At 37.9% G+C, this 27,411-nt stretch overlaps 2 protein-coding genes across 3 annotated transcripts in view; one reads left to right on the top strand and one right to left on the bottom strand.

Annotated features, from left to right (window-relative positions):
* ARHGAP6 (Rho GTPase activating protein 6) overlaps positions 1-27,411 on the top strand; it is a gene marked incomplete at both ends in the record, with an annotated part of 524,441 nt that overhangs the window by 346,891 nt on the left and 150,139 nt on the right. The window lies entirely within an intron of this gene.
* On the bottom strand, positions 14,762-27,104 carry AMELX (amelogenin X-linked; the record flags this gene model as incomplete). Its single annotated transcript, XM_080719165.1, has 6 exons — positions 14,762-15,130; positions 18,652-18,696; positions 22,245-22,691; positions 22,971-23,015; positions 24,399-24,446; positions 27,051-27,104. 6 exons carry the CDS (start codon positions 27,102-27,104, stop codon positions 14,762-14,764), a joined length of 1,008 nt encoding a protein of 335 aa, XP_080575291.1.

Below are 27,411 nucleotides of genomic sequence, written 5' to 3'. Positions count from 1 at the left end.
AATTAGTGGAAATAATGAAGAGTCAGATTGGGGCATGGTTTGAAGATAGAGTCAGTGAAATTTATTGGCAGATTAGCTACAAAAAAATGACATGGAGTACTGGGTAATATGAAGCCAGAGCTTTGAGCCACTAGAAGGGTTAACTTGCCCTTGATTTATTTAGTGGCACTCAGGATTGAGCCCACAGACATTCTACCTTTGAGCTATAGTCCCAGACCTTTTGATTTTTTATTTTATTTTGAAACAGTGTCTCACTAGGTTTCTGAAAGTCTCTCTATGTTGCTGAGGCTGCCCTTGAACCTATGATCCTCCTGTCTTGGCCTCCCAAGTAATGAAATTACAGGTGTGTGCCACCGTGCCCTGATGTCCCTGCTTTAGATAAGGAACATCAGAGAGAAACAGGTTGAGAGGAAATTGAAGAATTCAGGGGATTTGGACATATAAATTAGGGAGCTGTCAGTGTATGGATATCATTTAAAGCTACAAGACTAGCTGAAATCACCAACAGAGTGACTGAAGATTATAAAATAAAGGAGATCAAATGACAGAGCTTTAGGGAATTCCAACAGTACATTATATTCAGAGGTTAGGAGAAAACAGTAGAGAGATTGACAATCTGGCCAGTAGAGTTGAGGGACACCCACCCAAGAGAGTGGACTGTCCACAAAGTACAAAAAGAAGACAGTGTTTTAAAGGGAGAGAGCAATTGGCTGTGATTGGTAGGAGTGATGCTTCCAGTGGATAGGTGGAAGTTCTAATTTGTGGAAATAATGTACTAACTCAGCTGGCGGGCCAAGCATGTGAAGACTAAGGATTGATCAGAGATGTTAACAATGTAGAAGTAATTTGTAACTTTCCTAAGAGCAGGGTTGGGAGTGGAAGGGTCAAAGAAGAATATGAATAAAAGGCCAGGTTTATACACACTTTGAACAATTTTTGCTGCAACAGGAAAGAGATGAGATGATTGCTATAAAGAAGAGGTATGTCATTTGGAGGAAAATGTATGGAACTCGAGAATATGACATTAAGTGAGACCATCCAATCTCAGTCAAGGATTGGATGTTTTCTCTCATTTGTAGAAGCTAGAGTGAAAATAGGAAACTAAAGGGACTTCAGATAATTAAGAGGACAGACCCATAGAATAGGGGACTGAAGGAAGGAAAAAAGGAGGGGGGAAAGGAGGATTAAGGAAGGAAACAATCCCAATAATGGTATGTCCATATATGAAAGTATCACTATCAGTCACATTAACATGTATGGGAAGACAGGAAGGGGAGTAGGATGAGATGTGAAGGGAAATCCACCAAGTCTGTGTGCATTTTTGAATGTATCAATTTGAATTTCACTATGATATATAATTATGTATATATATATATATGTGTGTGTGTGTGTGTGTGTGTGTGTGTGTGTGTGTGTGTTAAAATAAAGAAAATGTCTGATCAGGAACTTTAGTTTTATATGGTAGGAGATATCAAAGTTATGAATGTTTTAATGCTGTGGGGACAGATCCAGTTGAAACAAGAAAATCGATGATACATAAGAGAAGAGCTGGAGTGATGTTCTTGAGCAGGGGACTGAATTTTGTACATAGTGAGTACAAGCAATATCTAATAATTGGTTGCTATTTTTCATTAAATAAAGAGTTAAAGAGAACACTGCAGTTGAAAAATGAAAGTCAAAAAAGAGTTCACAAAAAATGAGAGTGAGCAGCTTTGTTTGGCTGGAATGCAGGGTTCATTGGGAGGGTGGGTAAGAGAAGAGATTGGAGGGGTAAATTGGGGTCAGGATATGGATCTACAGAAAGGTTACAATTGACTTGCAGTGCGCAGGTGAGCTGTGTAGGGAAGGTTCTGAGTAGGGAAGGGGCATGTGAAGAGAGTAGCATTATAGCGCACAGGGGAGGAAAACATCTCAAGCATGTGTTAGTGACTCAGGGTGAAAGTCCCGCAGATGTCAAGGAGGATGAGCAAGACATATGGGTGAGATGCACGCAAAGCTAATTCTAGTTTGGTTCTCATCAAAGCTTCCCTTTGCTCTCTGGACAATGGCAGGCCTTAGTAGTACATTTATTTGCTTGACATCATAAACATGGCTGCTTGGTTTTTTGTTTTGTTTTTGTTCTGTTTTTAATTTATGCTCTTCTTTTTTTCTGGTTCTCAAGCTATTTATTTATTTTACTGATGTAATGTAGTCATACATCTTAATGAGGTACAAGATGGTGGAGGCATGCATGCACACATCACTCATTTAGCCCTTCCCCAGTTCCCGCCCCATTCCCTCCCTTCTCTTTCTTTCTTATGTTTGGCTTAGTGATTGACTTTGATATGTTTATGAATATATGTCATGTTCATTAGGGAAGTTCCCTCTTCCCCCCTCCAATCCTCCTCAGTTAAGTCGCCTTATTTTCTCATCTAGGGCTTCTCTCTTTTATATTCTGTAAATTTGGTAATTTCCTCTAAAAGTTAATAAACAGCTTCCTTTTTCTATTTAGAAAGATTAAAAGGCTTTTACTGCCTTCAATTTTAATTGTATCTGTGCTATCTACTCATAGTCTATGTGACGGCCAAGTTTCAGGCTAAGGCACTTACCTGGCTTTTCCTTCCATTATGTCAAATACTTTATATTGTCCCTTTAAGTTGAGAGACGTTTGTCCTTTTCTCCCCACAGGTACATGCAGGCCAACAGAGGGTTTGTCAGATGATTTTTTTTAATTTTTGGTGGCACTGGAGGTGGAACCCAGTGGCATTTCTACCTCCGGGCTATACTCCCAGACCTATTTTTTATATTTTATTTAGAAACAGGGTCTCACTAAGTTACTGAGAGCCTCACTAAGTAGCTGAGGCTGGCTTCCAACCTGTGCGATCCTCCTGCCTCAGCCTCCCAAGCATGCGCCACCATACCGGGTTGAGGATTTCTTTTACCAACAAAAGTATTGATATTTTTGCATTTCAGAATACATAGTGACTTTAACATAAACTAATATTATGTTTTCCCTTTATGTGAAATACCATCTTGAATTTCATAGAATTAAATCACAAGTTTAAAGAGTAGACACTGGGTATCTATTTTATATTTTTTTTCTAAAACAACATACATGAATCTGAATAAAGAAAAAAATAGTTTTTTAAATTTTGTTGTGCACAAGAATTTCCTGAAAAGCTCACTTAAATGCAGATTCCTAGGCCCTACACGTTCTGTTGTGGTCAATTTAAAATTGAATTGTAGCTGATGCATTTCATCCATTCCATATCATCATTAGATAACAGGGCCCAGGATCTACAGGCTCTCTACCTAGTAACAATGTGTCATATTAATTTCATTGTCGATTCGTATTATCAATAATCCCTTCACATGTGAGATCAATATATAATGCATATTTTGTTCTCTTAGCCTCGTGAACATGACCAGTGGTTGCTTAAAAATCACAACCAAACAAGAATCCTATAAATTACTTACTGCCAAATTGTGTCAAAATTAAAATGGTAAAAATTCCTGAGAACGCAAGTTGACAGGTCTCAAGAGTAAGTGCTTAAAACAGCTGAGGACCCCAGGAACCCACTTATGATGAAAGCATCCCCGGGTAACTCAGCATTTGGTCCCATAGCCACCCTTAGAGGACCTAAGTTCTAGGTGGATGTTCCCTATGGACAAAGCATTCTTGACTGCATTCAGTTATTTACCAAAGTTGTCAGCACATCCTACATGTAAAGCTCCATGCTAGATCATAGAAATACAGTGATAAAGAAACATGATCATCACAAAGCTTCTAGCCCAGTGAGAAGACAATTAATAGACACATATACAAACATATAAAAGCAATTACAGTTAAGTGCTAAGAGAAGACTAACAGAGTGTTGAGTCGAGAAGCCACACTTTTCTGAACCAATGAGATTTAAGCAGAGACCCAAAGAAGGAAGAGCTAGCCATGTCTGGAAAGAGGAGCTCAGGAAAAGGAAACAGCAGACAGAAACTTGTAAGCAGGACCCAGCTTGTCTTGTCCCTTTTTGGAGAATAGGAGGAAAGAGAAGCATGAGAGGAGAGGCTAAGGAAGTTGGCCAGACACTTTGGCATAGGGAAATCCTACATGGGTGGATTTTACTCTGAGTGCAATGGAAGCCTAATGGTCTCCCCGTGCTTATTCATGAGTTTTTAAAGCTTGGATATGGCATGGTCCTTTGTGTAGCAGTAGAACTCACAGCGCTGAAGCCAGACTGCTGGGGTGTGAATTCTGACTTTGCCTCTCGGAGACAGCGTGACCTTGGGCATGTTCCAACCTCTCTTTGTCCCCTTTCTCATATGTTAAATGGAAGTAAGAATAGCAGCACCTACCCCATAAGGTGGCTTAGCAAGCTTATAGGAAAGAAAGATGTGGGGAAAAAGGAAGGTGCGGGAGCAGAACAGTCCAAGTGATATTGCATGCATTTACCAAGGCATTATTATAAATCTTACTATGATGCACCAATGAAATTAATTTTAATTTTATTTATTTTTATTTTTATGTGGAACATATTGAAAATGGCATACATCAGAATGTGCCTGGTGCCCTCTCCCCCCACCTCCCCTTCCCCCTCCCAACAATGAATGTCCAGGTAAACCATGCTATATTTATAATTTTACACATACTAAAATGTAGCTCCTCCATTAATCAACCTCAGCATTCTTCCTCTCCTAAGCCGGGCATGGTGGCCCATGCTTCTAATCCCAATATTTGGGAGGCTAAGACAGGAGGATCAATGGTCCATGGACAGCCTTAGCTACTACTTAGTGAGGTCCTTCGCAACTTAGTGAGACCATGTTTTAAAATAAAACATGAAAAATAGGGTTGGAGGTGTCGCTTGGAGGTAGAATGCCCCTGGGTTCAATCCCTAGTAGCGAAAGAAAGAAAGAAAGAAAGAAAGAAAGAAAGAAAGAAAGAAAGAAAGAAAGAAAGAAAGGAGGGAGGGAGGGGAGAGAGAAAGAGAGAGGGAGGGGTTGGAAAGAAGGAAGAGAGAGGTTGGAAGGAAGGAAGGAAGGAAGGAAGGAAGGAAAGGAAGAAAGAGGTTGGAAGAAAGGAAGGGAGGAAGGAAGAAAGGAAGGAAGGAAAGAAGAAAGGAAGGAAGGGGGAAGGAAGGAAGGAAAGAAAGAAGGAAGGAAGAGAGGAAGGAAAGAAGAGAGGAAGGAAGGAAGGAAGGAAGGAAGGAAGGAAGGAAGGAAGGAGGGAAGGAAGGAAGGAAGGAAGGAATGAAGGAAGGAAGGAAGGAAGGAAGGAAATCCACCATACACACTACTTGTGTCTTAAAATGAAAATTTTTCTTTACGAAGATCATTCTGATACCCTAGGAGCAGTTAGTTGGGCCAGGGTGAGAGTGGAAGGTTAGGTCGGTTAGAAAGCTGTTAAATTTGGTCAGAAGAAAAACTATTAAGGCTGGAAGTGTGGCAATGAAAGTGGAAATAGTAAGGAGGGGTCATATTCCTGATTTGTTTTGGAAGCAGAGTTGATAGAACTTGGTAATAGATTAAATGTGGGACACGAGGTCAAGGAAAGAGCAAAGAAATATTATTTAGTTTCTGGCCCAACTAACTGGGTGGATAAAAATCAACAACAGTTTCATCATCATCATCATCATCATCATCATCATCATCATCATCAACATTTATTGAGTGGATGCTGCATGCCAGGCAGTGTGATAAATGCTTTATAAACACTTGTGGAGATATGAGATCCTGGGATACAAAGACATTTGCCAGAAAGGACAATCAAGAGTGCAACACTGGATACATGAAGTTTGATATGACCTTGAGACACAGGTGGAAAAGTCAAGAAGGCATTTGGCTAACTGGCTCCATAAAAAATCAGAGATGACTGGTTTGGAGATAATATTTAAGAGTCACGAACTTTGCAGTGGATTTCACCACATTCTTTTATATAATCGCTTTGACTGTTACAATAATATTTTTATCTCTTTGGGTTTAATCCTTATTTTCAGTTAAAAACCTGCTTCCTAAAAACCTTAGTGACAATTGAACTCCCAGAGATTCTTTTAGTTGTAAAACCTTCCATTAACATTTCTGACTTTGAAACCGAACTCTGCTGGACTCAACTTAGTTACTCTGAGGTTTGTGGTGTCTGTGAAATATCTCCCAATCAAAATACAAAGAAACTTGGGTTCAAGTTTTGCTTTGAAATCAACAGAATTATATTAATCCATATGGATATAGAAAATTATTTATTTACAGTGTTTAAACTGATGTTTAAACAGTTCTTTCAACCCCACACAGTTAGTGGCATAAGGTCTTGAGAAAGCATGAAACCTTTTTTGTCAGCCTCAGATTTCATGGAGCTTGCCAAAGACAGTTCATTTTCCTTAGAAATTTGCAAACTTGAGTAGTGGCCAAAATTTAAGTCCCTGAATGTAAGCCAGTGGGAAAAAAATGGTTAAACCCTTTTATTTCCCCCCAGTTTTTTCCTTAAAAAGTAGCATAGCATGTGCCTCGGAGTTTTATTATTTGACATCTATTACCCACAGCACACCTGGCATGTTAGAGAAGAGACCTGTATAGACAGTTCAGCACAGAATGAATACAGGCAGGCTCCAGTGGCAACATCGCTTTGTTTTTTTCCTTAGCCTTCGATGGGAAGCCTGCTTCTTCATACTTCTTTGGACATCTTTTTTATGGAGGGGAGTATTGGGATTTGAGACCAGGGGCATTCTTCCTCTGCAGTATGGTCCCAGATTTTTTTTACTTTTTATTTTGAAACAGGGTCTTGCTAAGTTATAGTACACTGGCTGGGAACCTGTGATGCTCCTGCTTCAGCTTTCCAAGTATTGAGATTACAGGTGTATACCACTGCACCCAGCTTCATCCAACATCTTTCCAAAGGCAATAATATAAACATTTAAACATGGATATGAAGTTGAAAAACTTGAAGACAATATCCAGAGTAGGCAAAAGTTACAAGTTGTCTCACAACATGATAAAATCCAGAAGCTCTGCATTGTAGCTAATTGGAGACACTTACCAAATCTTTGTTTTGAAACTTTAGCACTGTTCAGAGAATGCAATGATTCAAACAAAGCCTTAGGCATGAGACAGGATGGACAAATTATTATTAATAAAATAATATTTATAGACATTGATACCCAGAAATCAATTTAGAGGGATGAAGGAAATGAAAATACAAAAGCAATAATAATAGCAATAATGAAAACCCCTTAATGCACATGATGCACATATACAAACATATCAAAGTCAATCACTAAACTGAACAATAGAAGCAGACGGGGAGGGAGTGGAGCTGGGAAGTGGTGAAGGGCTAGATGAATGATGTGTGGAGCATGTATGCCTCTACCATCTTGTACACCATTAAGATGTATCATTACAATAATTTAAAATGTGCTAATAAAATGTGCTGATAAATCATTTAAAATGTGCTAATAAAAGTACAGGTGGAAGTCTGGGTGTCTTAAGAAATGATGAATCCAGGATTTGGAATATAACCAGGATTCTTATCCCCCCTCAAAAAATTGTGTCACTAACTCTAACCTAATTCTTTCAGTGAAAAATAACCTGACATAAAAATATTGAGTGTGTGTGTGTGTGTGTGTGTGTGTGTGTGTGTGTGTGTGTTACCAGAGATTGAACCCAGGGGCATGCTAACTCCGAAGTACTCTTGGCCCTGTTCTATTTTGAAACAGGGTCTCACTGAGTTGCAAAGGGCCTCACTAAGTAGCTGAGGCTGTACGCGAACCACAGTCCTATCTCAGCCTCCCAAATGCTGAGATTACAAGCATGTGCCACCACACCTGGTGATATAGAGAGAAAATAAGAATATAAAGGACTTTGGATAAATGTGGAGAGAGACCAGTAGAATAGTGGAAGGAGATTGGGGAAGGGACACTTCCTTCCTCACCCCCTTATATGCTAGAAAAACCAGTAGTAATGCCATTATATATTGTCAAAGCATTCTTTTAACCATTTTCTACCTCAAACATCCTTTTTCCCCTTCCTATGTCCCTTCCCCAATCGCAACTCAGTGAGACCCTGTTTCAAAAATAAAAAGACTATGTGGCCTATCACACTTTCTCCTAAAGCATTATGAGCTTTGTCCTAGGCTTCAGCAAAGAACATTTCTGTTTGCTTCTGTAATTTCAGTAAGGCCACTGACATTCTAAATGTCATTATTTTTCAGAGACTAAGGAAGTACACTTAAAAACATTTTAAAAGCCAAGTATTGTGTGAATATATGCCATTGTCAACATGATCTGCATTCTGATGAGACTAGAATGCACCAATAAAATAAAAAAAACATTTTAAAAGCAAAAAGTACAAAATAAAAAAGACTAAAAAAATCGAGCTGGGGGTATGGCTCGGAGGTACAATGCCCCCGGGTTCTATCCACGGTACCCAAAAAAATTCTCTGTATCTTCCACATATGTGAGAAAGCATGCAACCCCGACTTCGTGAGACTGCTCTCACTTAGCATCTTATTCTCCACTGCTGTCCATTTCCTTGCAAATGACATAATTTTGGTTTAATTGATAACTAAGTAAAATTCCATAGTGTGTATATAACACATTTCCTTTATCTGTTCATCTCTTGATGGATACCTCATTTGTCTCCATTTGACTTTTGTGAACTTTACAGCTATAAATATGGGTACACACATATCACTATAGTATTCTGACTTCAATTCTTTTGGAAAGATACTGAGGAGAGGCATAGCTAGGTCACATGGTGCTTCCATTCCTGATTTTATGAGGAACTTCCACGCTGATCTCCAGAGTGGTTGCCCTAATTTACAATTCCACCAATCGTGTATAAGATATGGGGAAACAAACTTTTCTACAATATTTCACTTTTTAAAATGGCATTTTTGATGACATAAAATTCGCATACCATGCAATCCCACCATTTAAAGTATATAATTCAATGGTATATTCCCTGAGTCATACAACCATTACCACAGTCAATTACAACATAATTTTATACCCTTAAAAGAAATCTGGACCTCTTTCTCATCATTATCTTCCATTCTCTGCATCCCCTTCGGTCCCTGGCAATCACTAATCTGTCACATTAGATTTGTCTATTTAAGATATTTCCTATAAATGAAATCCCATAGTATGTAGTCTTGCATCTGGCTGCTTTCACTTAGTATGATGTTTTTAAAATTCACCCATGTTGTAGTATGTATTAGGGCTTCATTCATTCTTCTGCCAGAAAAAAAGTCCATTGTATAAATATGCCACATCTTCTTTATCCCTTCATTAGTTGAGAAAATTTTGAGTTATTTCTACTCGGGGCTCTTATGAATAATGTTGCTATGAACATTCAGATACAAGTTTTTGTGCAGACATAAGTTTTTAGTTTTCATGGCTATATACTTAAGAGTTGAATTGTCAAGTCATCTGGTAGCAAGTGTTTAATATTTGGAAAAATTGCCAAACTATTTTCCAAAGCATTTTAGATACTCACCAGCAATGTATAAGCATTCCACATCCTCACCAACACTTCCTCATCAATACTGTGAGTGTGTGTGTGTGTGTGTGTGTGTGTGTGTGTGTATGTTGTGATACTGAGGATTGCATTCAGAGGCATTTTACATCTGAGCCACACTCCAGCCATATATTGTTTTTATTTTGAAGCAGGGTCTCTCAAAGTTACAGAGAGTCTCGCTAAGCCGCTGAGGCCGGCTTCAAACGTGCAATCCTCCTCCTGTCTCAGACTCCCAAGTAATGGGATTACAACATGTACTACCACCCCTCAGCTCTTCTGACACTTTTAAAGCCATCCGTGTGTGTGTGTGTGTGTGTGTATGTGTGTGTGTGTGTGTGTGTATTTCACAATTATTTTGATCAGTATTTGATGACTAAATGACAACATTTTTTCATGTGCTTTTGAAAGAACTTCTATATCTTTTTCAACTATCCTTTGCCCAGTTTTGAACTGCGGTATGTGTCATTTGATTATTGAGTTGTAAGATTTTCTTATATAGTCTGTATACAAGTCCCTTAGCAGACACGTGAGTTACCATTTCATTTAAATGTCATTCCTCCAGCATTCAGAGCTCATTTCCATCATGTACTGTAAATTGGCCTATGTCTAGGTAACCATTTACCTCAACGTTTTCTCTTTCAGACTTTCCCCCCTAGTGAGTTCTCTGGGTCTCTTGGCCTTGTGTGCCCAGGAAGGACTTTTAGAGCTGAGAGCTCCCCAGGGTGTCTGACTCAGAGGATCACAGTGACCCAAGGCCTTTTCACTCCCAGGGCCTCTCAGCCATGCATTCCAGCTGGGGAGCCTGGCCAGCCTACTTTTCTAGCTCCTCGCAGTGTCCCTGCCTTCTGTCTCCTTCCCTGTTCCCACACTGGACAGGAACTCTGTGTGGGGTGGATGGGGGATCAGTTCTGCCTGGAGCTTCTGCTACTGCTAAGGTGTAAGGACCCTGGAGAGGTAGGATGATATTGTGTGTGCGTGTTTGTCTGTGTTTGTCTATATTTGTGTGTGTGTTTGTCTGTGCTTGTGTGTGTGTTTGTTTTGGGCGCTGTGCAGCATCCCTCTAGCTAACAGCAAGGCAGGATCCTATGCAGTGGGGCATGAAAAGCTTTGGGGTTAATGATCTCAGGGCAGCATCAGAGGAAGAGGACATAACAGGAAAGATGGAGAGGCGGGATAACAACAGAAAGCTTCTCTCCACTCAGCCAGCTTCAAGCACTTCAGTCTCTTTTCAGAGTGCAGATAACAGTTGAGATATCTCTGCCTGTTACTTTAGGAAAAGGCTTAAAGCTTTAGAGCCAGGCTGACTGGAATGCAATGTATCATTTCCAAGACAGTCATATTTTTATTGAAAGCTTACAGCAAATCTAGTAAAGAACTGCCCTTTCCTTTGCACCTTTGCTTTGGCTATTTTCTTGCTATTTGAAACTTGATGAAATTTGACCTTAAGAGATATGTTGGCTTAGAATATTACTGTTGACCTTAAGAGGCATGTTGGCTTAGAATATTACTGTTGCAGAGGCCATAGTGGTGTTCTGGTCCAGTGTTGGTGTACTACAGGTAAAAAAACTGAGGATTGGAGTAGATCAGGCTTTGGAAGGCTCACCTACCTAGTCTATGACACAAGTGAAACTAAGCATCATTGCTATGGAGCTTCTCTTTGAGCTTCAGTCTTTGCCTATTGTATGATTGACAACTGGTGTTTAGAGCATGCACTGGCACAGGAGCCACTAGTGTTTATGACACATTGATCTTTCATCATATATTGATGTATAACCATGAAACGTAGTCCATCTCCTTTCTTGCAGCCATTCCATGTAGTAAATATAGGTAATTGGTTCAGAAAATCTTGGTTTTGCTACTTAGATATGATAAATGCAACCATTGGCTCAAACTTTATTATTCTTAGTTTTTTTATGATTTCATAGGAAAGAACCTCAAATCTCACCTTTCTTGTTATTGGTTTTGAATATTACTAAAATGTTGGCAGAGCTCAGATACTTGCTTGTTTCACATACCTATAATTAGAATTGTCTTTGTATCCTTTCTAACATAGTAGTATACATTAGTTGATTGGTGAATTGTTTTGAACAGAGGCAAGGTGAAATCCCAATGTTTCCTACAGACTGGCTTATCTTAAACTATGTAATCACCCTGCTTTAATTCACTTGCCCATCTCTTCCCCTCTTCATCATGTGCACTTGATACCATATGTATCAAGAAATTTACTTTTGTGTGTATTTCTTTGCTAAAAGGCAAGTTGTTTCTGAAAAAAAGAAACCTTCTGCTCTTAGGTTGTGATCATTGGTAAATGGTTGACTGATTCAATTTTATAAGGAAAAACTTTATATTGTGATTTTGCTTACTTGCAATAATAACAATCATCAAATAAATCAACTCAGGTCATGGTGATTGCAGGTTCCTGTGTACATAATCCTGTTCGTTAGGAACATTTTCTTCCTACCTGAATGGGGGGATGAGGCACAAAGGCAGTAAATCACTCTGTTTTCCAACTGCCTTTGTAAATCCTGCTAATATGAACTGTGCATTTTAGAGATACTTAATAAGTACTTTAAATTCGACAACTCTCTTTAAAAAGAAATAGATTTTGAAGTTGCTTTGTTGCACCTATTTTCAGATTATGAAAAATCATTTGTGGAAACCAGATTGAGGCCAAGTTCCTCATCACAGGCAAAAAAAAAGTGGGATTTTTTTAAACCTGCAGAGCCTGGGTTTGTTATTGCATGCAGCTGTGCAAATTTGCAAACATTTCCTTCTCTAGTCAGGACCCTGTGGAAGGAGCCAGTTTGGACTGATGCTTTGATAACTAACATTTATGGAGGCTGCAAGGCAGGAAGCTATTGGGATATTTGAACCTTTTCATATCTTTTAATCTGGGTATTAAATGCCAGATAGAGAGTATGGCAAGCCAATTACTTCTGATTCAAAGTTATGCTAAGAATATATCAGTAGCCTTTTAAAAAGTTCTGGTCATTTTTGCTGAATTTCAGAATATCACTTGAAAGGTCTTTGTATATTGTGTTGAGTGTGTCTTCTGAGGGCTATCTGAGAATTATTATTTCACACTGAAAATTTTTCCCAACTAATCGATGAAATGACAGTTTATGTGTAAAGACAGCTTACTGTTCTTACAAACACTACACTTGTGTTTGTTTGTTCTCAGACCATCCTTTTGAACTAGGGAAAGTGTGAGGCCTATCCATGCTCATGTGCACCCCCACCACTGGATAGATGGTCCTCCCCTGATTGCCATGGTGACAGTGCCCAAGTGAGGTGATGCTTGCCAAGATTTACCACAGAGGCAACTCTCCCATAGAACTGCAGAGGTATTGAGGTAGTTCTTTAGTTTGATTTACAATTAGCTCCTTAGTACATTCTTGGAAGGTCAAATGGGTAGGAAAAATTAAGTGACAGAAGGAGACAGTCTTCATTAATCTGATTGAGTTCAATTTACATTTGCTGTTAGAAACAGATATAGATTGTATTAATTAGAACTCTAGAGGGAGATGACTAATTTACCTTTCAAATAGTACTCATCAAAAATGGGAAAAGCATACTCACACGCACGCACACACACACGCGCGCGTGTTAGAAAGGGCTTCATTATTAAACAACTCCACAACTATAAGTTGAAGATAGAGACAAAATTCCTTCTATAGTGTGAGAATTAAGTGAGCTAATACATATCATATGCTCTGAACAGTGCTTGAAATATAAAAGCCCTGTAAATGCTCAATGTTAATGTTTTTAATAATATATTTATCCTGGATTTCTAATGCCTGTGATGGTTCACTGAGCAGATATTATGCACAATGACTAATTTTCAGTCATTTAAAAAAATCTGCCTCAAGTTGCTTGTTAGCTGATTAGCAGAAACAAATAGTTGCTTGAAATAGAAATATGCCCAACATTTCTGGGGAACCTCTTAGCCTGTGCACTCTAGCCCACATGGACTAGTGAGAGAAGGTCCCTAGAAAAACATATTCATTAATGGCTGTTCTCCTGATATGTGGTACATGGAGGTAATGATGGAGAGGGTTACCATCACTTTTAGGATTGTGTTGAGTTTAGGATATTTGAAACAATTGGGGATATTCCATGTTCTGGGTCCATCAGATAACCTAGAATGCCTGAGGTCCAAGCTCAAACAAGGTGGATTTCTTCTACTTTGATACACTACTTTATATTCTCCATGGCTGTAGGTTGGTTTTGAAATAATGTTTTAACCAAAACTTTGTTACATTGAATGTTTTGGTGCATGCCTATAATCCCAGTAATTGTGAGGCTGAGACAGGAAGATCAGAAGTTTATGGCTAGCCTCAACAGCTTAGTGAGACCCTGATTCGAAATAAAAAAATAATAATAAAATTAAAAGGCCTGGGAGTATAACTCAGAGGTAGAATGTTCCTGGGTTCAATCTCCAATACTAAAAAAAAAAAAAAAAACTTTATTACATTCATTGAATAATACTTTTGAAGATTGATGGTTCTAAAGATGAAGAGAATTTAGCATCTTAAATTCCTGCCCATTCTGTGGAAAAACTAATTATTTCTCATTATTCTGAAAAATTCAAGCAAATCTAAGATTAAAAATCTTCCCAGAAAAACTAAATGAATTTTTAATTCAGTTAGTATACTCATGCCTATGAGTCATGTTGTATTTTTCTCCTCTTTATCACTCAGATAATAATTTTAAGATACTACTTTCACTCAGATTACCACTTTTAACTAACCTCCAAAGAAGCAAATAACATACTCATTTATAAGTAATCGCCGAAGAAGTAAAAAAAAATTATCCTATTATTTGCAGAATTAATTTGTTTTAGAAACACCTGACTTCATGTTGGCATAGCCTTCTCTTGATTCTATGAATTCTCCTTAACATTCTGGCCACTCACCCAATTTTTTATTGAATGCAGTAGGTACAGAAAGTGAAAGTCTATTTTATGTGGTCCTATCTGAGATTAAACAGCTTCAAGATATGACCTCTGGTTTGGTTTTCTTCAATGATGTAAAAATGCACGTGGACTTTTGATTTGTTCAAAATCTCATTCCTCTGTGCATAGAATTCCAGACACCCAGCATGACTCAAAGTTGATACCGTTTTCCAGGGTTTCTCAACCTCAGAAGTGTTGGCATTTGAGACTAGCTCTTTTCTTGTAGGAGCTGCACTGTGAATTGTAGGATCCTGAGCAACATCCCTAGCCTCCTCCCAGGAGATGCCAGGCCTGCCACTCTACCTCCTCCCCCATTCTAACTCCAGACACTCAGATGTCCCAGAGGAGACACCACTGGCCCTGGTTGAGAACCACTCCTCTAGAGAAAAACAATGTGATAAAAATCCTTCCATTGGAATTGGCTGAACTATGAGCAATGCCAGAAGCATGAGTGCAAGTTGGGAGTGACTGTGGATGGGGATGCAGCTCTTGAATGAAGAAGAAAGGATGATATTCAAAGACAGTTCTTATTGTGGTCTGGCCTCCAAGAGCCTTGTACCGCTCAGGATGTGCACCTGGTAGATTTACTCTCCCATTATCATGGGGATGGAGAATAGAGGGTGGATGCTGGTCTTGAGGATAGCAATAAACAGCATTTGGGGATGTCGGGTAAACAATGGAGGGATCATGCCCAATCACCTGTAAGTAAGGTTTCAGGTGGCTATATGTCAGAGAAGACACCTTCATAAACAACATATATGTTTATCCTTGGAAACTTTGCCATAGAAAATTCTTAGGTATATCCAAAATTTTGTATCACCTCTGCTTCCAATGGTGTAACACCTCTAGGTTCAACTCTTTGGAGATATTCAGAGTGAGAAGAGGTTTCCCTTTGGGAATATGAGAACTGCAGCCAATAATGATTGAGCCTGGGATCATTAACAGGAAAAAACGCAGAGAAAGTTACCTATATATTTTATATATGAGAGAATGGGGACATAGAGAAGCTACAAAATTCATACAAGTGTCCATAGCAGAGAAACTGTTGTCATAAATATGAATCAAGCAATCTAGTTTCAAAGCCTGTGTACTCCCAACCTCACCCATGACGCTGGAAGTCATCTTTGCAATTGCATGGACACTTAACTAGTCCCAGAAACCCCCATGTTCTGTGACCAAATAAGAAGCATGGAAAATTCTGGGGAGAGGAAAACAATATTTGAATGTTTTGAGGAATTGAGATAATTTAATATTGTTTAAAAAAAGCTTTAATAAAATTAATATAAAAACTGGACTCTAGGCTGGTTTTTGTTGTTATTGTTGTTGTTTTTGACCATCGGACAATGATCTTTGCGTGGGGGCTTTATTAATATAGACTTTATGATAAAGGGAGAATTTATTGAGATAAAAGCTTTGGCATCCAAATAACTACTCTTTTCTTTTCTCCTAAACTCTATTACCACTCACCACTCCTACTCCAATCTTATTCTTCATTTTTTAATTCATATTCTAGAAAAGTCAGGTGTTTCACATGAAACTAGCATGGATTCTTCCCAGCAGGCAAGTATTTTTAAATAACTAAATGTCAGCCAATGACCCCTACTGATAAGGTTCCAGATCAAATGGAGGCAAAAAGAATTGAAAGCCAAATCAAAAGCAAAGTAAGTAAAGACTCCAACTAATAAGAATTTCACAATAAACATAGGCTGATGAGTATTTTATTAAAGCAATATGGAATGCTACCAGATGCCACTATGTTCTGGAAATGTAGGAAACTGGTTGAAATCATTTTTCTCTTGCAATTCTCATGTTGAGCTGTTCACAGTAGAATCTCTTAAGTTATTTTTTAAATTAACACAGTTGCCTTCTATTTTATTTTATTGTTGAGACTTGGAATTACACTTAGTCTTGGTACTTCCTGCTATTGTTTACCACCAAGGAGAAAACTTCAGATTTAGGAGAAAAGTCTATATTTTCTTTTTGTGAAGAGTTGGAAAAAAAGAAGGTAAACTTGACATTGTTCACAAATGAAATGAATAACTTAACCTTTTATTCTTGGTAGCATTTTTTATTGAAAGAAGCATGATGTGTCTTGGTAGCAATAACTAATTCCAAAACTATACACTATTTCAGAGGGGAGGATGGAGAGAAGTTTTATTTAAAATTTCAAGTTATCGAAATAGTACGTGTTTCTGCAAAAGTCCCCTTTTACTACATATAAACACAATGAGTATTTGTGTGCATGTGTGTGTGTGTGTGTGTGTGTGCGCGCACATGCTTAGTGCCCCGTGTATTTTATGTTACACTGTTTGAATAATAACATACCAATAATGCATTTTTTAATGTTTACAGGCAGCAAATCACCCTAAAGAATGGACAATCTTTTCTCTCTCTCTTTCCTTCTTTCTATCTGCTCTCTCTCACCAATCTGGAAGTGGAAATTATTTAGTATGAATTACACCAAATGCCCTGCACATGTATGTTTTGTACTTCTGTCTTTTAATCAGCTTAAACTTTGGCCTCTTCCCAGTGAATCCCTTGATCAAGGATAGACCTAGGCTTTTCTCTCTAGTGTGGATGTGGTTTGTAGAGGTCTGAAAATAAAATTCCACTTTCTTGGTGCTAAAACAGTTCTCATATAAGAGGTTAATTAATTCATTTAAATTCTGGATTCATCTGTTTTAAACAGGAACTAGGGAAGAAACTATTTTGGTGTATGTGGCTTGCTCTGCGGAAATGTGTCACACTTCTCTAGTTCTTAGAAAATCCCCATGCAAGAACATGATTACTGACATGGTTAAGAAGTAACTGGTTGAGAATAATTGAGATTTAACCAGCAAATTTATTTTGTGTCATTTTTTGTTAAAGTACTTGAATTGATAGACATTGTTTTTTCCATCTCAGAAAGCAGTATAGAAAGAAACACTGTCTAAGGAAACTCTGGGTGGTGATGGAAATGCAATGTATCTATTCTGTCCAAGTAATTTGCCAAAGTGCAACTCGTGAGAAAGCCAGGGTCAGGATGAATTCTAATATAAACTATCTCTTCCCAATTACTACATCATCTTTGATGGACATTTTTTCCTTGAATTTCATTTGGCCCATGTAGACAATCCACATTGTGTATATACAAACTATAAATATTCCTTAGAAATTAAAGAAAGCCAGCTATAACATCAATTGTCTAGGTATATATTTAGTATTTCCTTTTCTGATGTCTTATTGATGGACAACTCACCCAATGTGGCTGTTTAACGTTTAAAATATGTCCACTGTGGACAGAGAAACTGACTTTTAAAATGTCTTCTATTTAAATTCACGTAAATTTGAATATCCACATAGGGCCATGATATTGGAAAGTGTAAGTCAAGAATGTAATTACCAGTTACCATAAATCTCTTGTTTGAAATATTCCATTGCATTACCAGCCTATCTATTTAAATTTTGATTTGGAAAATATGTTAACTGTTACTGTCTTTGATAAGTAGAAATGACTTCCAGATAAATATTTTTTAAATCTCCATCCTTCGATACATACTTTCAAGATGGGTGGTTATAGAAATACAGTGTGGAAATTTAACCTTGTCAGTTTATATTTTCCTTTTCCTTTTATTTTTCTACTGCAGATTGAACCCAGGGGCATGTTATTTCTCAGCCACACCTCTCAGCCCTTTTTATTTTGAAATAGGGTCTCACTAAGTTGCTGAGACTGGCCTGGAACCTGCAATCTTCATGTCTCAGCCTGTCAAATACTGGAATTACAGGAGTGTGTCACCATGCCCTACTTCCATTGCCTTTTCAAAACAGTGATCTTTGACATTTTTCTTTGTTGGAATATTTAATTATTGAAGTCAATTTCTTCAGTGCCATTCAAACTCTATTATCATGAAGCATTAAGAGAGAAAAATGTACATTACAGCAAGTGGCAAGACCCAAAGTAAAATTCATGAGTCAGCAATAATTCAGGCATTTATTGAAATTAAAAGAGAACTTATTTAAAAAGAAAAGCGACTACAAACACCCAAATTTTAAAGGTTTACCACGTAGAAATTGTTTTTTGCCGGGACCCCCCTTCTCTTTGAACCCAGTGAGCCTCCAACAAAACTTCGGCAGTACCGCCCTTAGCCTGCATATGAAGTAGACATGATATTTCACTTAATAAGAACATTTAAATGCATGCCTCATATTTTAAGGAAAGAAAGAACAAAGCATCTACATACCGGCTGCCTTGTCATGCTCTGGTGCCACTTCGTAGGAGGAATCACCTTAAGAGAAAGAGACATTAGAAAGCATTTGACTTGCTTTACTTCCCTCCAGCATATAAGCTCCCTAATGCGGTATGAAATGCAGACTCAAGAATACAGTCCTGTCAGTATTGACAGCCTAAGACTGTGAGTCCTACAAAAGAAAAATGGTAAACGTGTGTCTTGTGCTTCTATGTGTCAGGAACTGTGTTAAATCCAACACACACATTTTCCATGTTTTCTCCCATGCTCCGAGGCAGATAACATCACTTTTACTTCTAGAAATAAGCTCATGAAGAGTTAGTTACAGAGTTCATTAATTTGACTGAGGTTACAAATGTAGTGATCTCGTTTAATTCAACACTTCCTGCTGTTCATTGAAAGATCAGAACATACAGCTCTACATGGTTCAAGAGCTGCTAATATAGGGACAAATTGATGTCATCGAGAATCTGGGGACTTTTCATCTTTAGACATTTCTCTCCTGGTCACAATATAGAGGCAGAAATCCAGGCATCACATCCTGTATAGATCCAAAGATGGAAAAATGCTTTTCTTGTTATGCATATGTTATTTTTAATTGGAGAGGAAATTTTTCCCCAGAAGTCTTTCTGTTCCAGGAGACTTGCCCTGGTCCTCATTCAGTGTTTAGTGTCTGCCACAGCCTATTCTTAAGCCAATCAGTGGTGCCCTATGTATGATAATTGATGCCAGAGTTAGTATGGAAAAATGAACACTCATTCCCTGGGGGAAGGGAGGTGGCTCATCGCTCTTGAGTCGGTAGAATGGCAGATGCTGGGATTAAGCCCAGCTGTGCCAACAAAGAAGCAGTGTTAGTTAATGATGGCTGCCATGTTTTCCCAAACATTTTCACTGTACTTCCGTCATACTATTAATACCATCTGGCATTCTCTTATCATTGTTGGTGTACTTATTTTATCCCTTTGGTGGATACTTGATTCCTTAAGGATGGGGACTTAACTATTTTCACCATCACAAGAAACAGTGCCTTGTTTAAGAGAGTGCCTTATATTTACTCAGTTGATTAAGATTTGCCCATGCCAATTAATTAAAGGCTTTCTTACCTTTTTATTGAATGTGAATTCTTTAGAATCAAGTTATTTTTTGGCTATCAACAGCACCCCAGTAAAGTTATGTTTATTCATTCCAGAAAATGATTAAGGGGCCTTAATCATGAAGGTACTGGAATAAAGTTACTGTGGTGCTGTGTAATATAAACCCTGCAAATACTGTTTACAATTTTGTGTGGAAGTAGAAGGGGGAAAAAGATTCAAGTATAAATAGGAGCAGGAAAGAAAACTTGCATTGAGTCCTTTTATGCATCTGTTAACGTTTTGAAGACTATGACGGAGAATTTATCATCTTAAAGATTATGAAGTGAAAGAAATGACTTGGATATAAAATAACTAGGATTCTCCATTTGAAGCTCCATTAGTAATTTTTTTCTTAGACAGACCAATCACTTCAATCATTATAGTATTGCACATATCACATAATTTCATTTAAAAATATTTTTTGTAAAATGAGATCAAAAGACCAGATTTTGATTGCTAATGTGGTGTGCAGCTCAAAGCCAAGCTCGTATTTGTTCTGTAATATAAACATTTTAAACAGTTTATCTTTTTTAATGTAAAGAATTTTTCTCTAAACTTTCCTTCATTTGGTTCAGGTTCAGTGATTGTACATATTTATCATTTTTCACTTTTTCAACTGATGTAAAAGCTTTCAGATTTTTTTCTCAAAAAAGAGTGAGATAGCATTGTTTCTCTCAAAGACACTGTCCTTATTTGCCTGGCAAATGGTCAAATCGTAGGTGTAAATGACACTTCCTACCTTATTCTGGGATAATCATGTATAATATACATGAAAATGGAAGTCAACACAAAGACAGGAATGATTTTAAAAATATTTTATTGTCCACTAATGATACTTAGTTTTAGTTACAGAATTTGCTAAGTGATTGTAGACACAAATCATTGTGTTCTTGTGATTCCTAACAGTAACTGAAGAATCTACTTCAGTTTTCTCATTTTCTGAATTTTTAATCCTGAAAAAAATAGCAAAAGGAACAATTAAAATAGTTTAAAAACATTCCTCGTGAGTAACATTTACAATAATGTGTATGGCTTCAGTTTTTTCAAAACCATGTACAACCATTGAGTTGAACTTTATAATTTCTAATTTTTTAAAAATCTCACTATCATTAGATATTAAGTCCTTACCTTCAGGACACTTAAAGCCTATTTAAAAATAAAATTACAATGTCTACTTTTTCATCAACAGCTTCCTGCCTGCTGAGCTCTGAGATAATCACTTTGTTTCATTTTTCCTAAAGCAATGCAAAGGAATTGTCAATATTTATACTCTAATCTTAAACAGGAAGAAACTGAGTTTTAAAGAGTTTTAACTACCTGCCCAAAGTCACTATTCCATAAATAGCTTTGGCAAGGTATGAGTCTATTATAAATTCCATGATGTTAATAATTAATAGGGAGATAAATGCATTTCCTATGCAAACCAAGAACATGTACCTTAGACTAGAATAATCGATTGCAGGCACTAGATTATTCATTTCTGGCCAATTTTCAAAAATCCCTCCTCATCTTCTCCATAAATATGCTAACAACTTTGAAGCCACATATGGCATATACTGTATGATATTTATACTTAGAGGCTTAAAATTGGGGAAACACCACAAATTCCAAGAAAGGTATACAGTGCCACCTCCTCTTTAAGGGCAATGACCAAACTGGAACCCACATGTCCTGATTCCCCATCCAAGTCATTTCCACCTCACTCCTGTTTGCTACTCATCAGCAATGTATCAATATAATTTGTAACTGTGAGTCACATCTGAAGATTATAGATATATATGTATATATATATATATGTGTGTGTGTGTGTATATATATATATATATATAATAACATAATCTCATGTACACGGTTTATGAATGCAGGTGAGGGTTTTTCTATTGACTTTTCTCACTGATCCATAAAAGTTTCCCACAACAAGAGCACATTTATTGATAAACTATGACATATTGCAAAAAGCTAATTCTATAGAATGCCAGATTGGAAAAAGAATCCTAATCTATGTTTTAGTTGACTGCTTTAGACAGGTAATCTTCCTCTATGTCTTAAAAGAATCCCCATCTACCTTTTGTAGCTTGTTCAAATATTTGCATCCCCTCACTCTCCAAGATCACCCTCTTTTTTTTATCCTCACTGCCATTTTTGCCTATTCCAGTAAGTCAACCCTTTGAAATATAAAAATCGCTATTTCCTTTACTGATACTCTTAAAATTAAGAGTTTCAGTAATATATCTTCTGGTAGGAATCCAATGATTGTAGGATTTAAATCCGCAATAAAAACTGTAAATAAATTCCCTTATAATATAAGTTACAACACTTGAACTAATAGAATATTAAATTTTTAGCTACTGCAACCCTGGCTCCTGAGCTGTTTGGGAACTTAAAACTCTAGGGCCAAGACTTCTGCACCATTTCCCTAGAATTTTTTCTTTAGTGGTTTCACAGTATACTCACCACTTCCTCCCGCTTGGTCTTGTCTGTTGCTGGCCAAGCTTCCAGAGGCAGATCAGGAAGAATGGGGTGCATGGGCTGTATGGGGAACAGCGGAGGCAGAGGTCGCTGTGGTGGCAGGGGCTGCAGGGTGTGCAGAGGTGGCTGGGACTGGATAGGCTGGTGAGACTGGGGCTGATTGGGATGGGGCTGGAAGGGCTGTTGGAAGGGCTGCTGGGCTGGTTGAGGGAGGTTTGGCTGGTGGTGTTGGGTTGGAGTCATGGAGTGGTGGCCAGGAACTGGCATCATTGGTTGCTGGGGGACCACGGGCTGTTGAGCTGGCACCACTGGGATGTGGTGATGAGGCTGAAGGGTGTGACTCGGGGTATGCTGGGTATGCTGTTGAGACAGCACGGGGATGATTTGGTGGTGCAGCCATCCACCCATGGGTTCGTAACCATAGGAGGGATACTGGTAAGAAACAAAGAGTCAGGTTTACCATTGGCTCAGTTGACTTCCAACTGGAGAAGTAGCAGTGTTTTCTTTGTCATTATGACTATATGAATATTTTAGTCAATTTTTTTCTTTTACAAGAATTTCTGGGTACATAGCTATGACCTTTTACAAACTAAAATCCCCATTAGTGTCTGAATGTGGAGTAGACATGCCATTTAACTTAATAATGGAATTTAGTGCATGTCTAATATTCTAAGGGAATAAAAAAACCAAATATCTAAAATATCTACATACCGGCTGCCTTATCATGCTCTGGTACCACTTCAAAGGGGTAAGCACCTTAAGAGAAAGAGACATTAGAATGCATGTGATTTAATTTAGATTCATCCAACATATAAACTCACTGATGTAGTATGAAATATGGGCTCATGAATGCAGTTCTGTCAATATTGACAGCCTAAAACTATAACTTCTACCAAAGAAAAGAGATGAACACTTATTGTGTGCTTCCTATGTGTCTGGGGCCGATTATACTTATCACATTCAGTCATGTTTTCTCATATGTTCTGAGGCAAGGACCAATTAACCTTATTTTTTATAGATCAGGTCATGAGGCATTTAAAAGGTTTATTAATTTGGCTGAGGTTACAAAATAATAATTCTGTTTCATTCTACAGCTCTTGCTCTTCATTGCAAGAGTAAAACAAAAAAGCAAAAAAAGACATAATAATGTGACATAATATTAGCTATTTTTAACTTGCTGTCATTGTGGAAAAATGAGGTGAAAAGACTATCCTTAATCCTTCAGACATAGATTTTCTGGTGAAATGTGTCAACCTTTTCAGATTTAACAAAAAAAAAAATCTTGCCTTAAATTCTCACTAATTTTCTGGAGCATGTATAAGTGAACAGACTCAGAGATTACTTCCCAAGCCTGTGAGAGAAGTAAGAGTTGCATTTTTTTCTGAACAGAATCACTTGGTTAATCTCAGATTTGGAGTTCCTTCATTGAGTGGTATAGCATTTAATCCATACAATAAAAATTATCAACCTTGCTCAAGTTATACGTGGCATGGCACTTTTCATAGCCATCAAGTACTTTAGTCTAAAACACTATCTCAAAATGTGGTTATCATTATTTCCCTTTGCCAGATGAGAAAAACAAATTTCCTGAGAAAGAAAATTCTTTACTCAAGGTAATAGAGTTAGTACAGGGCTGAGGAGAACCTTAACCCAATTTCAAGAACTCATGATTTCCATCACTCTGCAGTCTCTGGTATACCATTTAGTCACTGATCTTTCAGTAAAATCAATGAGAGACACACAGAGAGTGCACACATTTTAGAATCATGAATATACATGCTGGAAAGGATTTTAAATAAAATTTTACCTAATTCCCGCATAGTATAGACTTGAATAGGACAAAGCTGTTCAAGCACTTTCTACTCTATCATGGAGCCTCCCTGAATGGTAGTTCAAGGTGGATAAATTAATAGCCATATTTAAGAGGAGAGAATGCACAAGAGTGGCCAGGTTGGAGAAATCTGGGAAAATGTAGGCTTGAGGCCATCTGTTACGGATTAAACTGGCAAGCTGGTGGTAGGAACTGAAAAAATGGGGACCATTTGAGAAACGTCTTGAAGAACCAGTACACTAGTCTTTACAGATCTCAGGGCATTTTTAACTCAAACGATGGTCAAAATTAGTAAATGGAAAAATTACCTCATAGCTGAAGTTGATATAACCAGGGTGCCCAGGATGAGGTGGTAGCTTTTATAGGAAGGGGGGGGGGAAGAAGAATAGTGAGAATGAGGGAGAGATAAAAAAAAAGAGAGAGAAAGGGGGAGAGGAAAAGAGAGGAAGAGAAAGGAACAGATTAAGTCAATATGCAATTGTTCACATTAAGGAAGACTGAAGCTACTTTCATAATATCTATCTAGTGCAGAATATATTTGAGGTCTACTTCTGGCTTGAACATGTATACTGTGTAGGAGGAGCTTTCTTATTTTAAAGAGGTCCCAAACAGCTAAATGACTTTCCAGGGACTATGATCTTATAGTAAATATCTAAAAGCAGAAACTAGCATACATTTATTCTCTAGTGATCAGAGAACAAGTACGATCACCCCACATTATCAAGGAATCCTATCCTATTCCACCCAACCAGTTTACTTGTTGATGTAACTCATTCCATGTTGGGGAGAGAGGTACACTTTTATATCACAGTGTCAAAGTACCAACTAGAAAATGATGGTCTTGAGGAGCTAGGAACACTAGGGAGGTTAGAGCAGGAGACCTAGGAATAGGAATGGTGACACTAAAATGTAAACAAATTCTTCCTTAACTGGGCTCCTTCTCTCCTTGTTCCATCTGGGGTACAAAATGATGCAAGGTTTCTCCTCTAATTGACTCCTTGCTCTGTGCAATTAAAGAATAAAGTCGACAGACTATAGACGGTTGGACATAGGGATATAACTATTCATTTTAAGCCAAGGGAAAATAGAAGACAAAAAAATAGCTCCCGCCACATAGGATGGAGGGGTTCCCTAAAAGGAGTAGCCATTAAAGTTCTTGAAAGGTGAGATATTATGCTTTCTTGTGGTTCTCCAACTGCTCTGTTGTGATTGGTCAGAATTGAGTCTTGGGTATTCAATATCTTTTGTCCAGTTTCAATTCTTAGTTTGAATCTTTATCTTAAGGTTAAGTGGGATCTTTTAATCTCCTGGCACCACTTGTCTTCCTCGGCTACTTTCCCCTTTGATCATGTTTACGACTAAAGTTTTGTATTAATTTGCACTGTTATATCTGTATCTATTAACCTTCCCTAATTCTGTTTCTGGTTTCTTTTAACTCTAACTCTCCTCTGCCCTAAACTTCCTAGTGTTCATAGCTCCTCATGTGACCAAGGACCCAATAAGAGGAGAAACCTTGCATCAGTCTCACAAAAGGTCCCTTGTATATAAGTTGATTAAGTGTTTAAGTATCAAAGGGTATCCTAATAATTAGCATGCATAGCAAATAATAACACATCCACACTAACAAAAGTAAGAACTGGGTGGAAATTACTGATGAACGTGGGAATGGGGTGGGTGCAATAAAATGGAAACCTGCTAATTCCTTCCCCTGGATAATGAAAACATTGATTTTTTTGAAGTTTAGGCCAATTTATTTTATTATCCTGGCAATATATTTATGGCAAAATTTTGAAAGAAAGTTCAAAATAAAGGGCAACCTGAATAATTATCTAAACCAGGACTGTCTGTCCTTTCCAAAGTGGGGACCCAGGGATTGATGCCTGCCGTATGGAATTTTGGATGGCCTTGGAGCACACAAGAGAAGAGAGAGCAACATGCAGAAAATTCCAAAATAATTAAGGCTCAGCTCTATTCTACTGTTTAAAAGTGTTCATTTTTATGTGAGGATTTATTTATTTATTCACTCCCATCTCTAGTGTGAATTATTTCAGTCTGGTAACTGCTTTTCCATTACTATCTTGTTATAAGCCCTCTGGGAGTGGGCGTGTTGAACTTTGGAATGGAAAAAGGGCTGGATTTGTAATGCAGGGGTCCCTCAGGGGACTAGGAATTGCCACAATGCAGGATTTCAGGAAGGCAGAGTGCAGAATCTTGGTCTTGTGGGTGACAGAGGAAGAGAGGAGGCAGGTATGCAAGCTTACTGGTTTCTGGTTGTATCAACTGCTCTTTATGTCACCAAAAAGCACTGACTGCATGTGTCCTGAGCTACCTGTGTCTACAGAGTGGGTTAGAATTCCTTGTCTTTGGTGCATTTGAATGTAAAATATATCAATATGTCTAGGGCACAGGCAGAATCCTGGGTGACACCAAAGCCAAGCCACCTGCTTAGAAGATATACCCAAAGGGTGAGGCCTCTGAGAACAGGGCAGATGGTTTAAGAATAGAATTTCTAATGCAGAAATCATGCTCACTGAAGGGGAACCACAGGGGCCTTGGGAGGGCAAGAAGAGATTTGGAAACTTGTGAGAAATTGGGTTTTACAGATTTTTTGTAGTATTTGTCTAAGGCTAATTAATAAGTACTTTCTCTGGAAGCCTTTCCATCTAGTGATGAGCAGTGATATTTACAAGCTAACCATTTCAACAGAATCTCCTGGGGGTACCTGTTAAAATGCAGAGGCCTGGGCTCTACTCTGGCTGTGCTAAATCAGAATCTTTGGTTGGAGTCATTTGAGAATCTGTATTTAATAATCCCCTTAATGGTTTCTTCAACATGAAAACATTTGAAGATATCTGATCTCATACTGTTTAGAACCCTGAAATTTATCAAGCATGGGGGACATTTTGATTTCCAATCTTATGACACTGAATACAGACTTATGTAAGAGATGATTTACTCACAGGCATAGCAAAGGCTGCTCCCAGGAGGCAGGCAAACAAAATCCAGGTCCCCATTTCTTGATGACTCTGAAATGTTAAAACAACACTTGCTTTTTTTTTATCTCTTCCTAAATATGGAATGATTAATGTTTAATGTTTCATAAAACATATATAACCTCTATTCATTGCTAATAAAATGGATGAGGCCATTCTTTGTGAGGTGGCTTGATTTATATGTGATTTCAAGCTCTCAGTCCATATTACTGTTTCTGGAGTCACAGTGATAGAGACTTGCAAGTTACATTGAGAGTTTAACAATTTACAAGGAGAGGACTGAACTTTCATTACCTGATTTTGCATACCGTTTTCCCATACCTGTACA

This window comes from Muscardinus avellanarius (assembly GCF_963383645.1).
Source record: "Muscardinus avellanarius genome assembly, chromosome: X".
NCBI lineage: Eukaryota > Metazoa > Chordata > Mammalia > Rodentia > Gliridae > Muscardinus > Muscardinus avellanarius.
The sequence above is the reverse complement of the archived record's forward strand: the minus strand, read 5'-3'. Positions and strand labels throughout refer to the sequence as shown.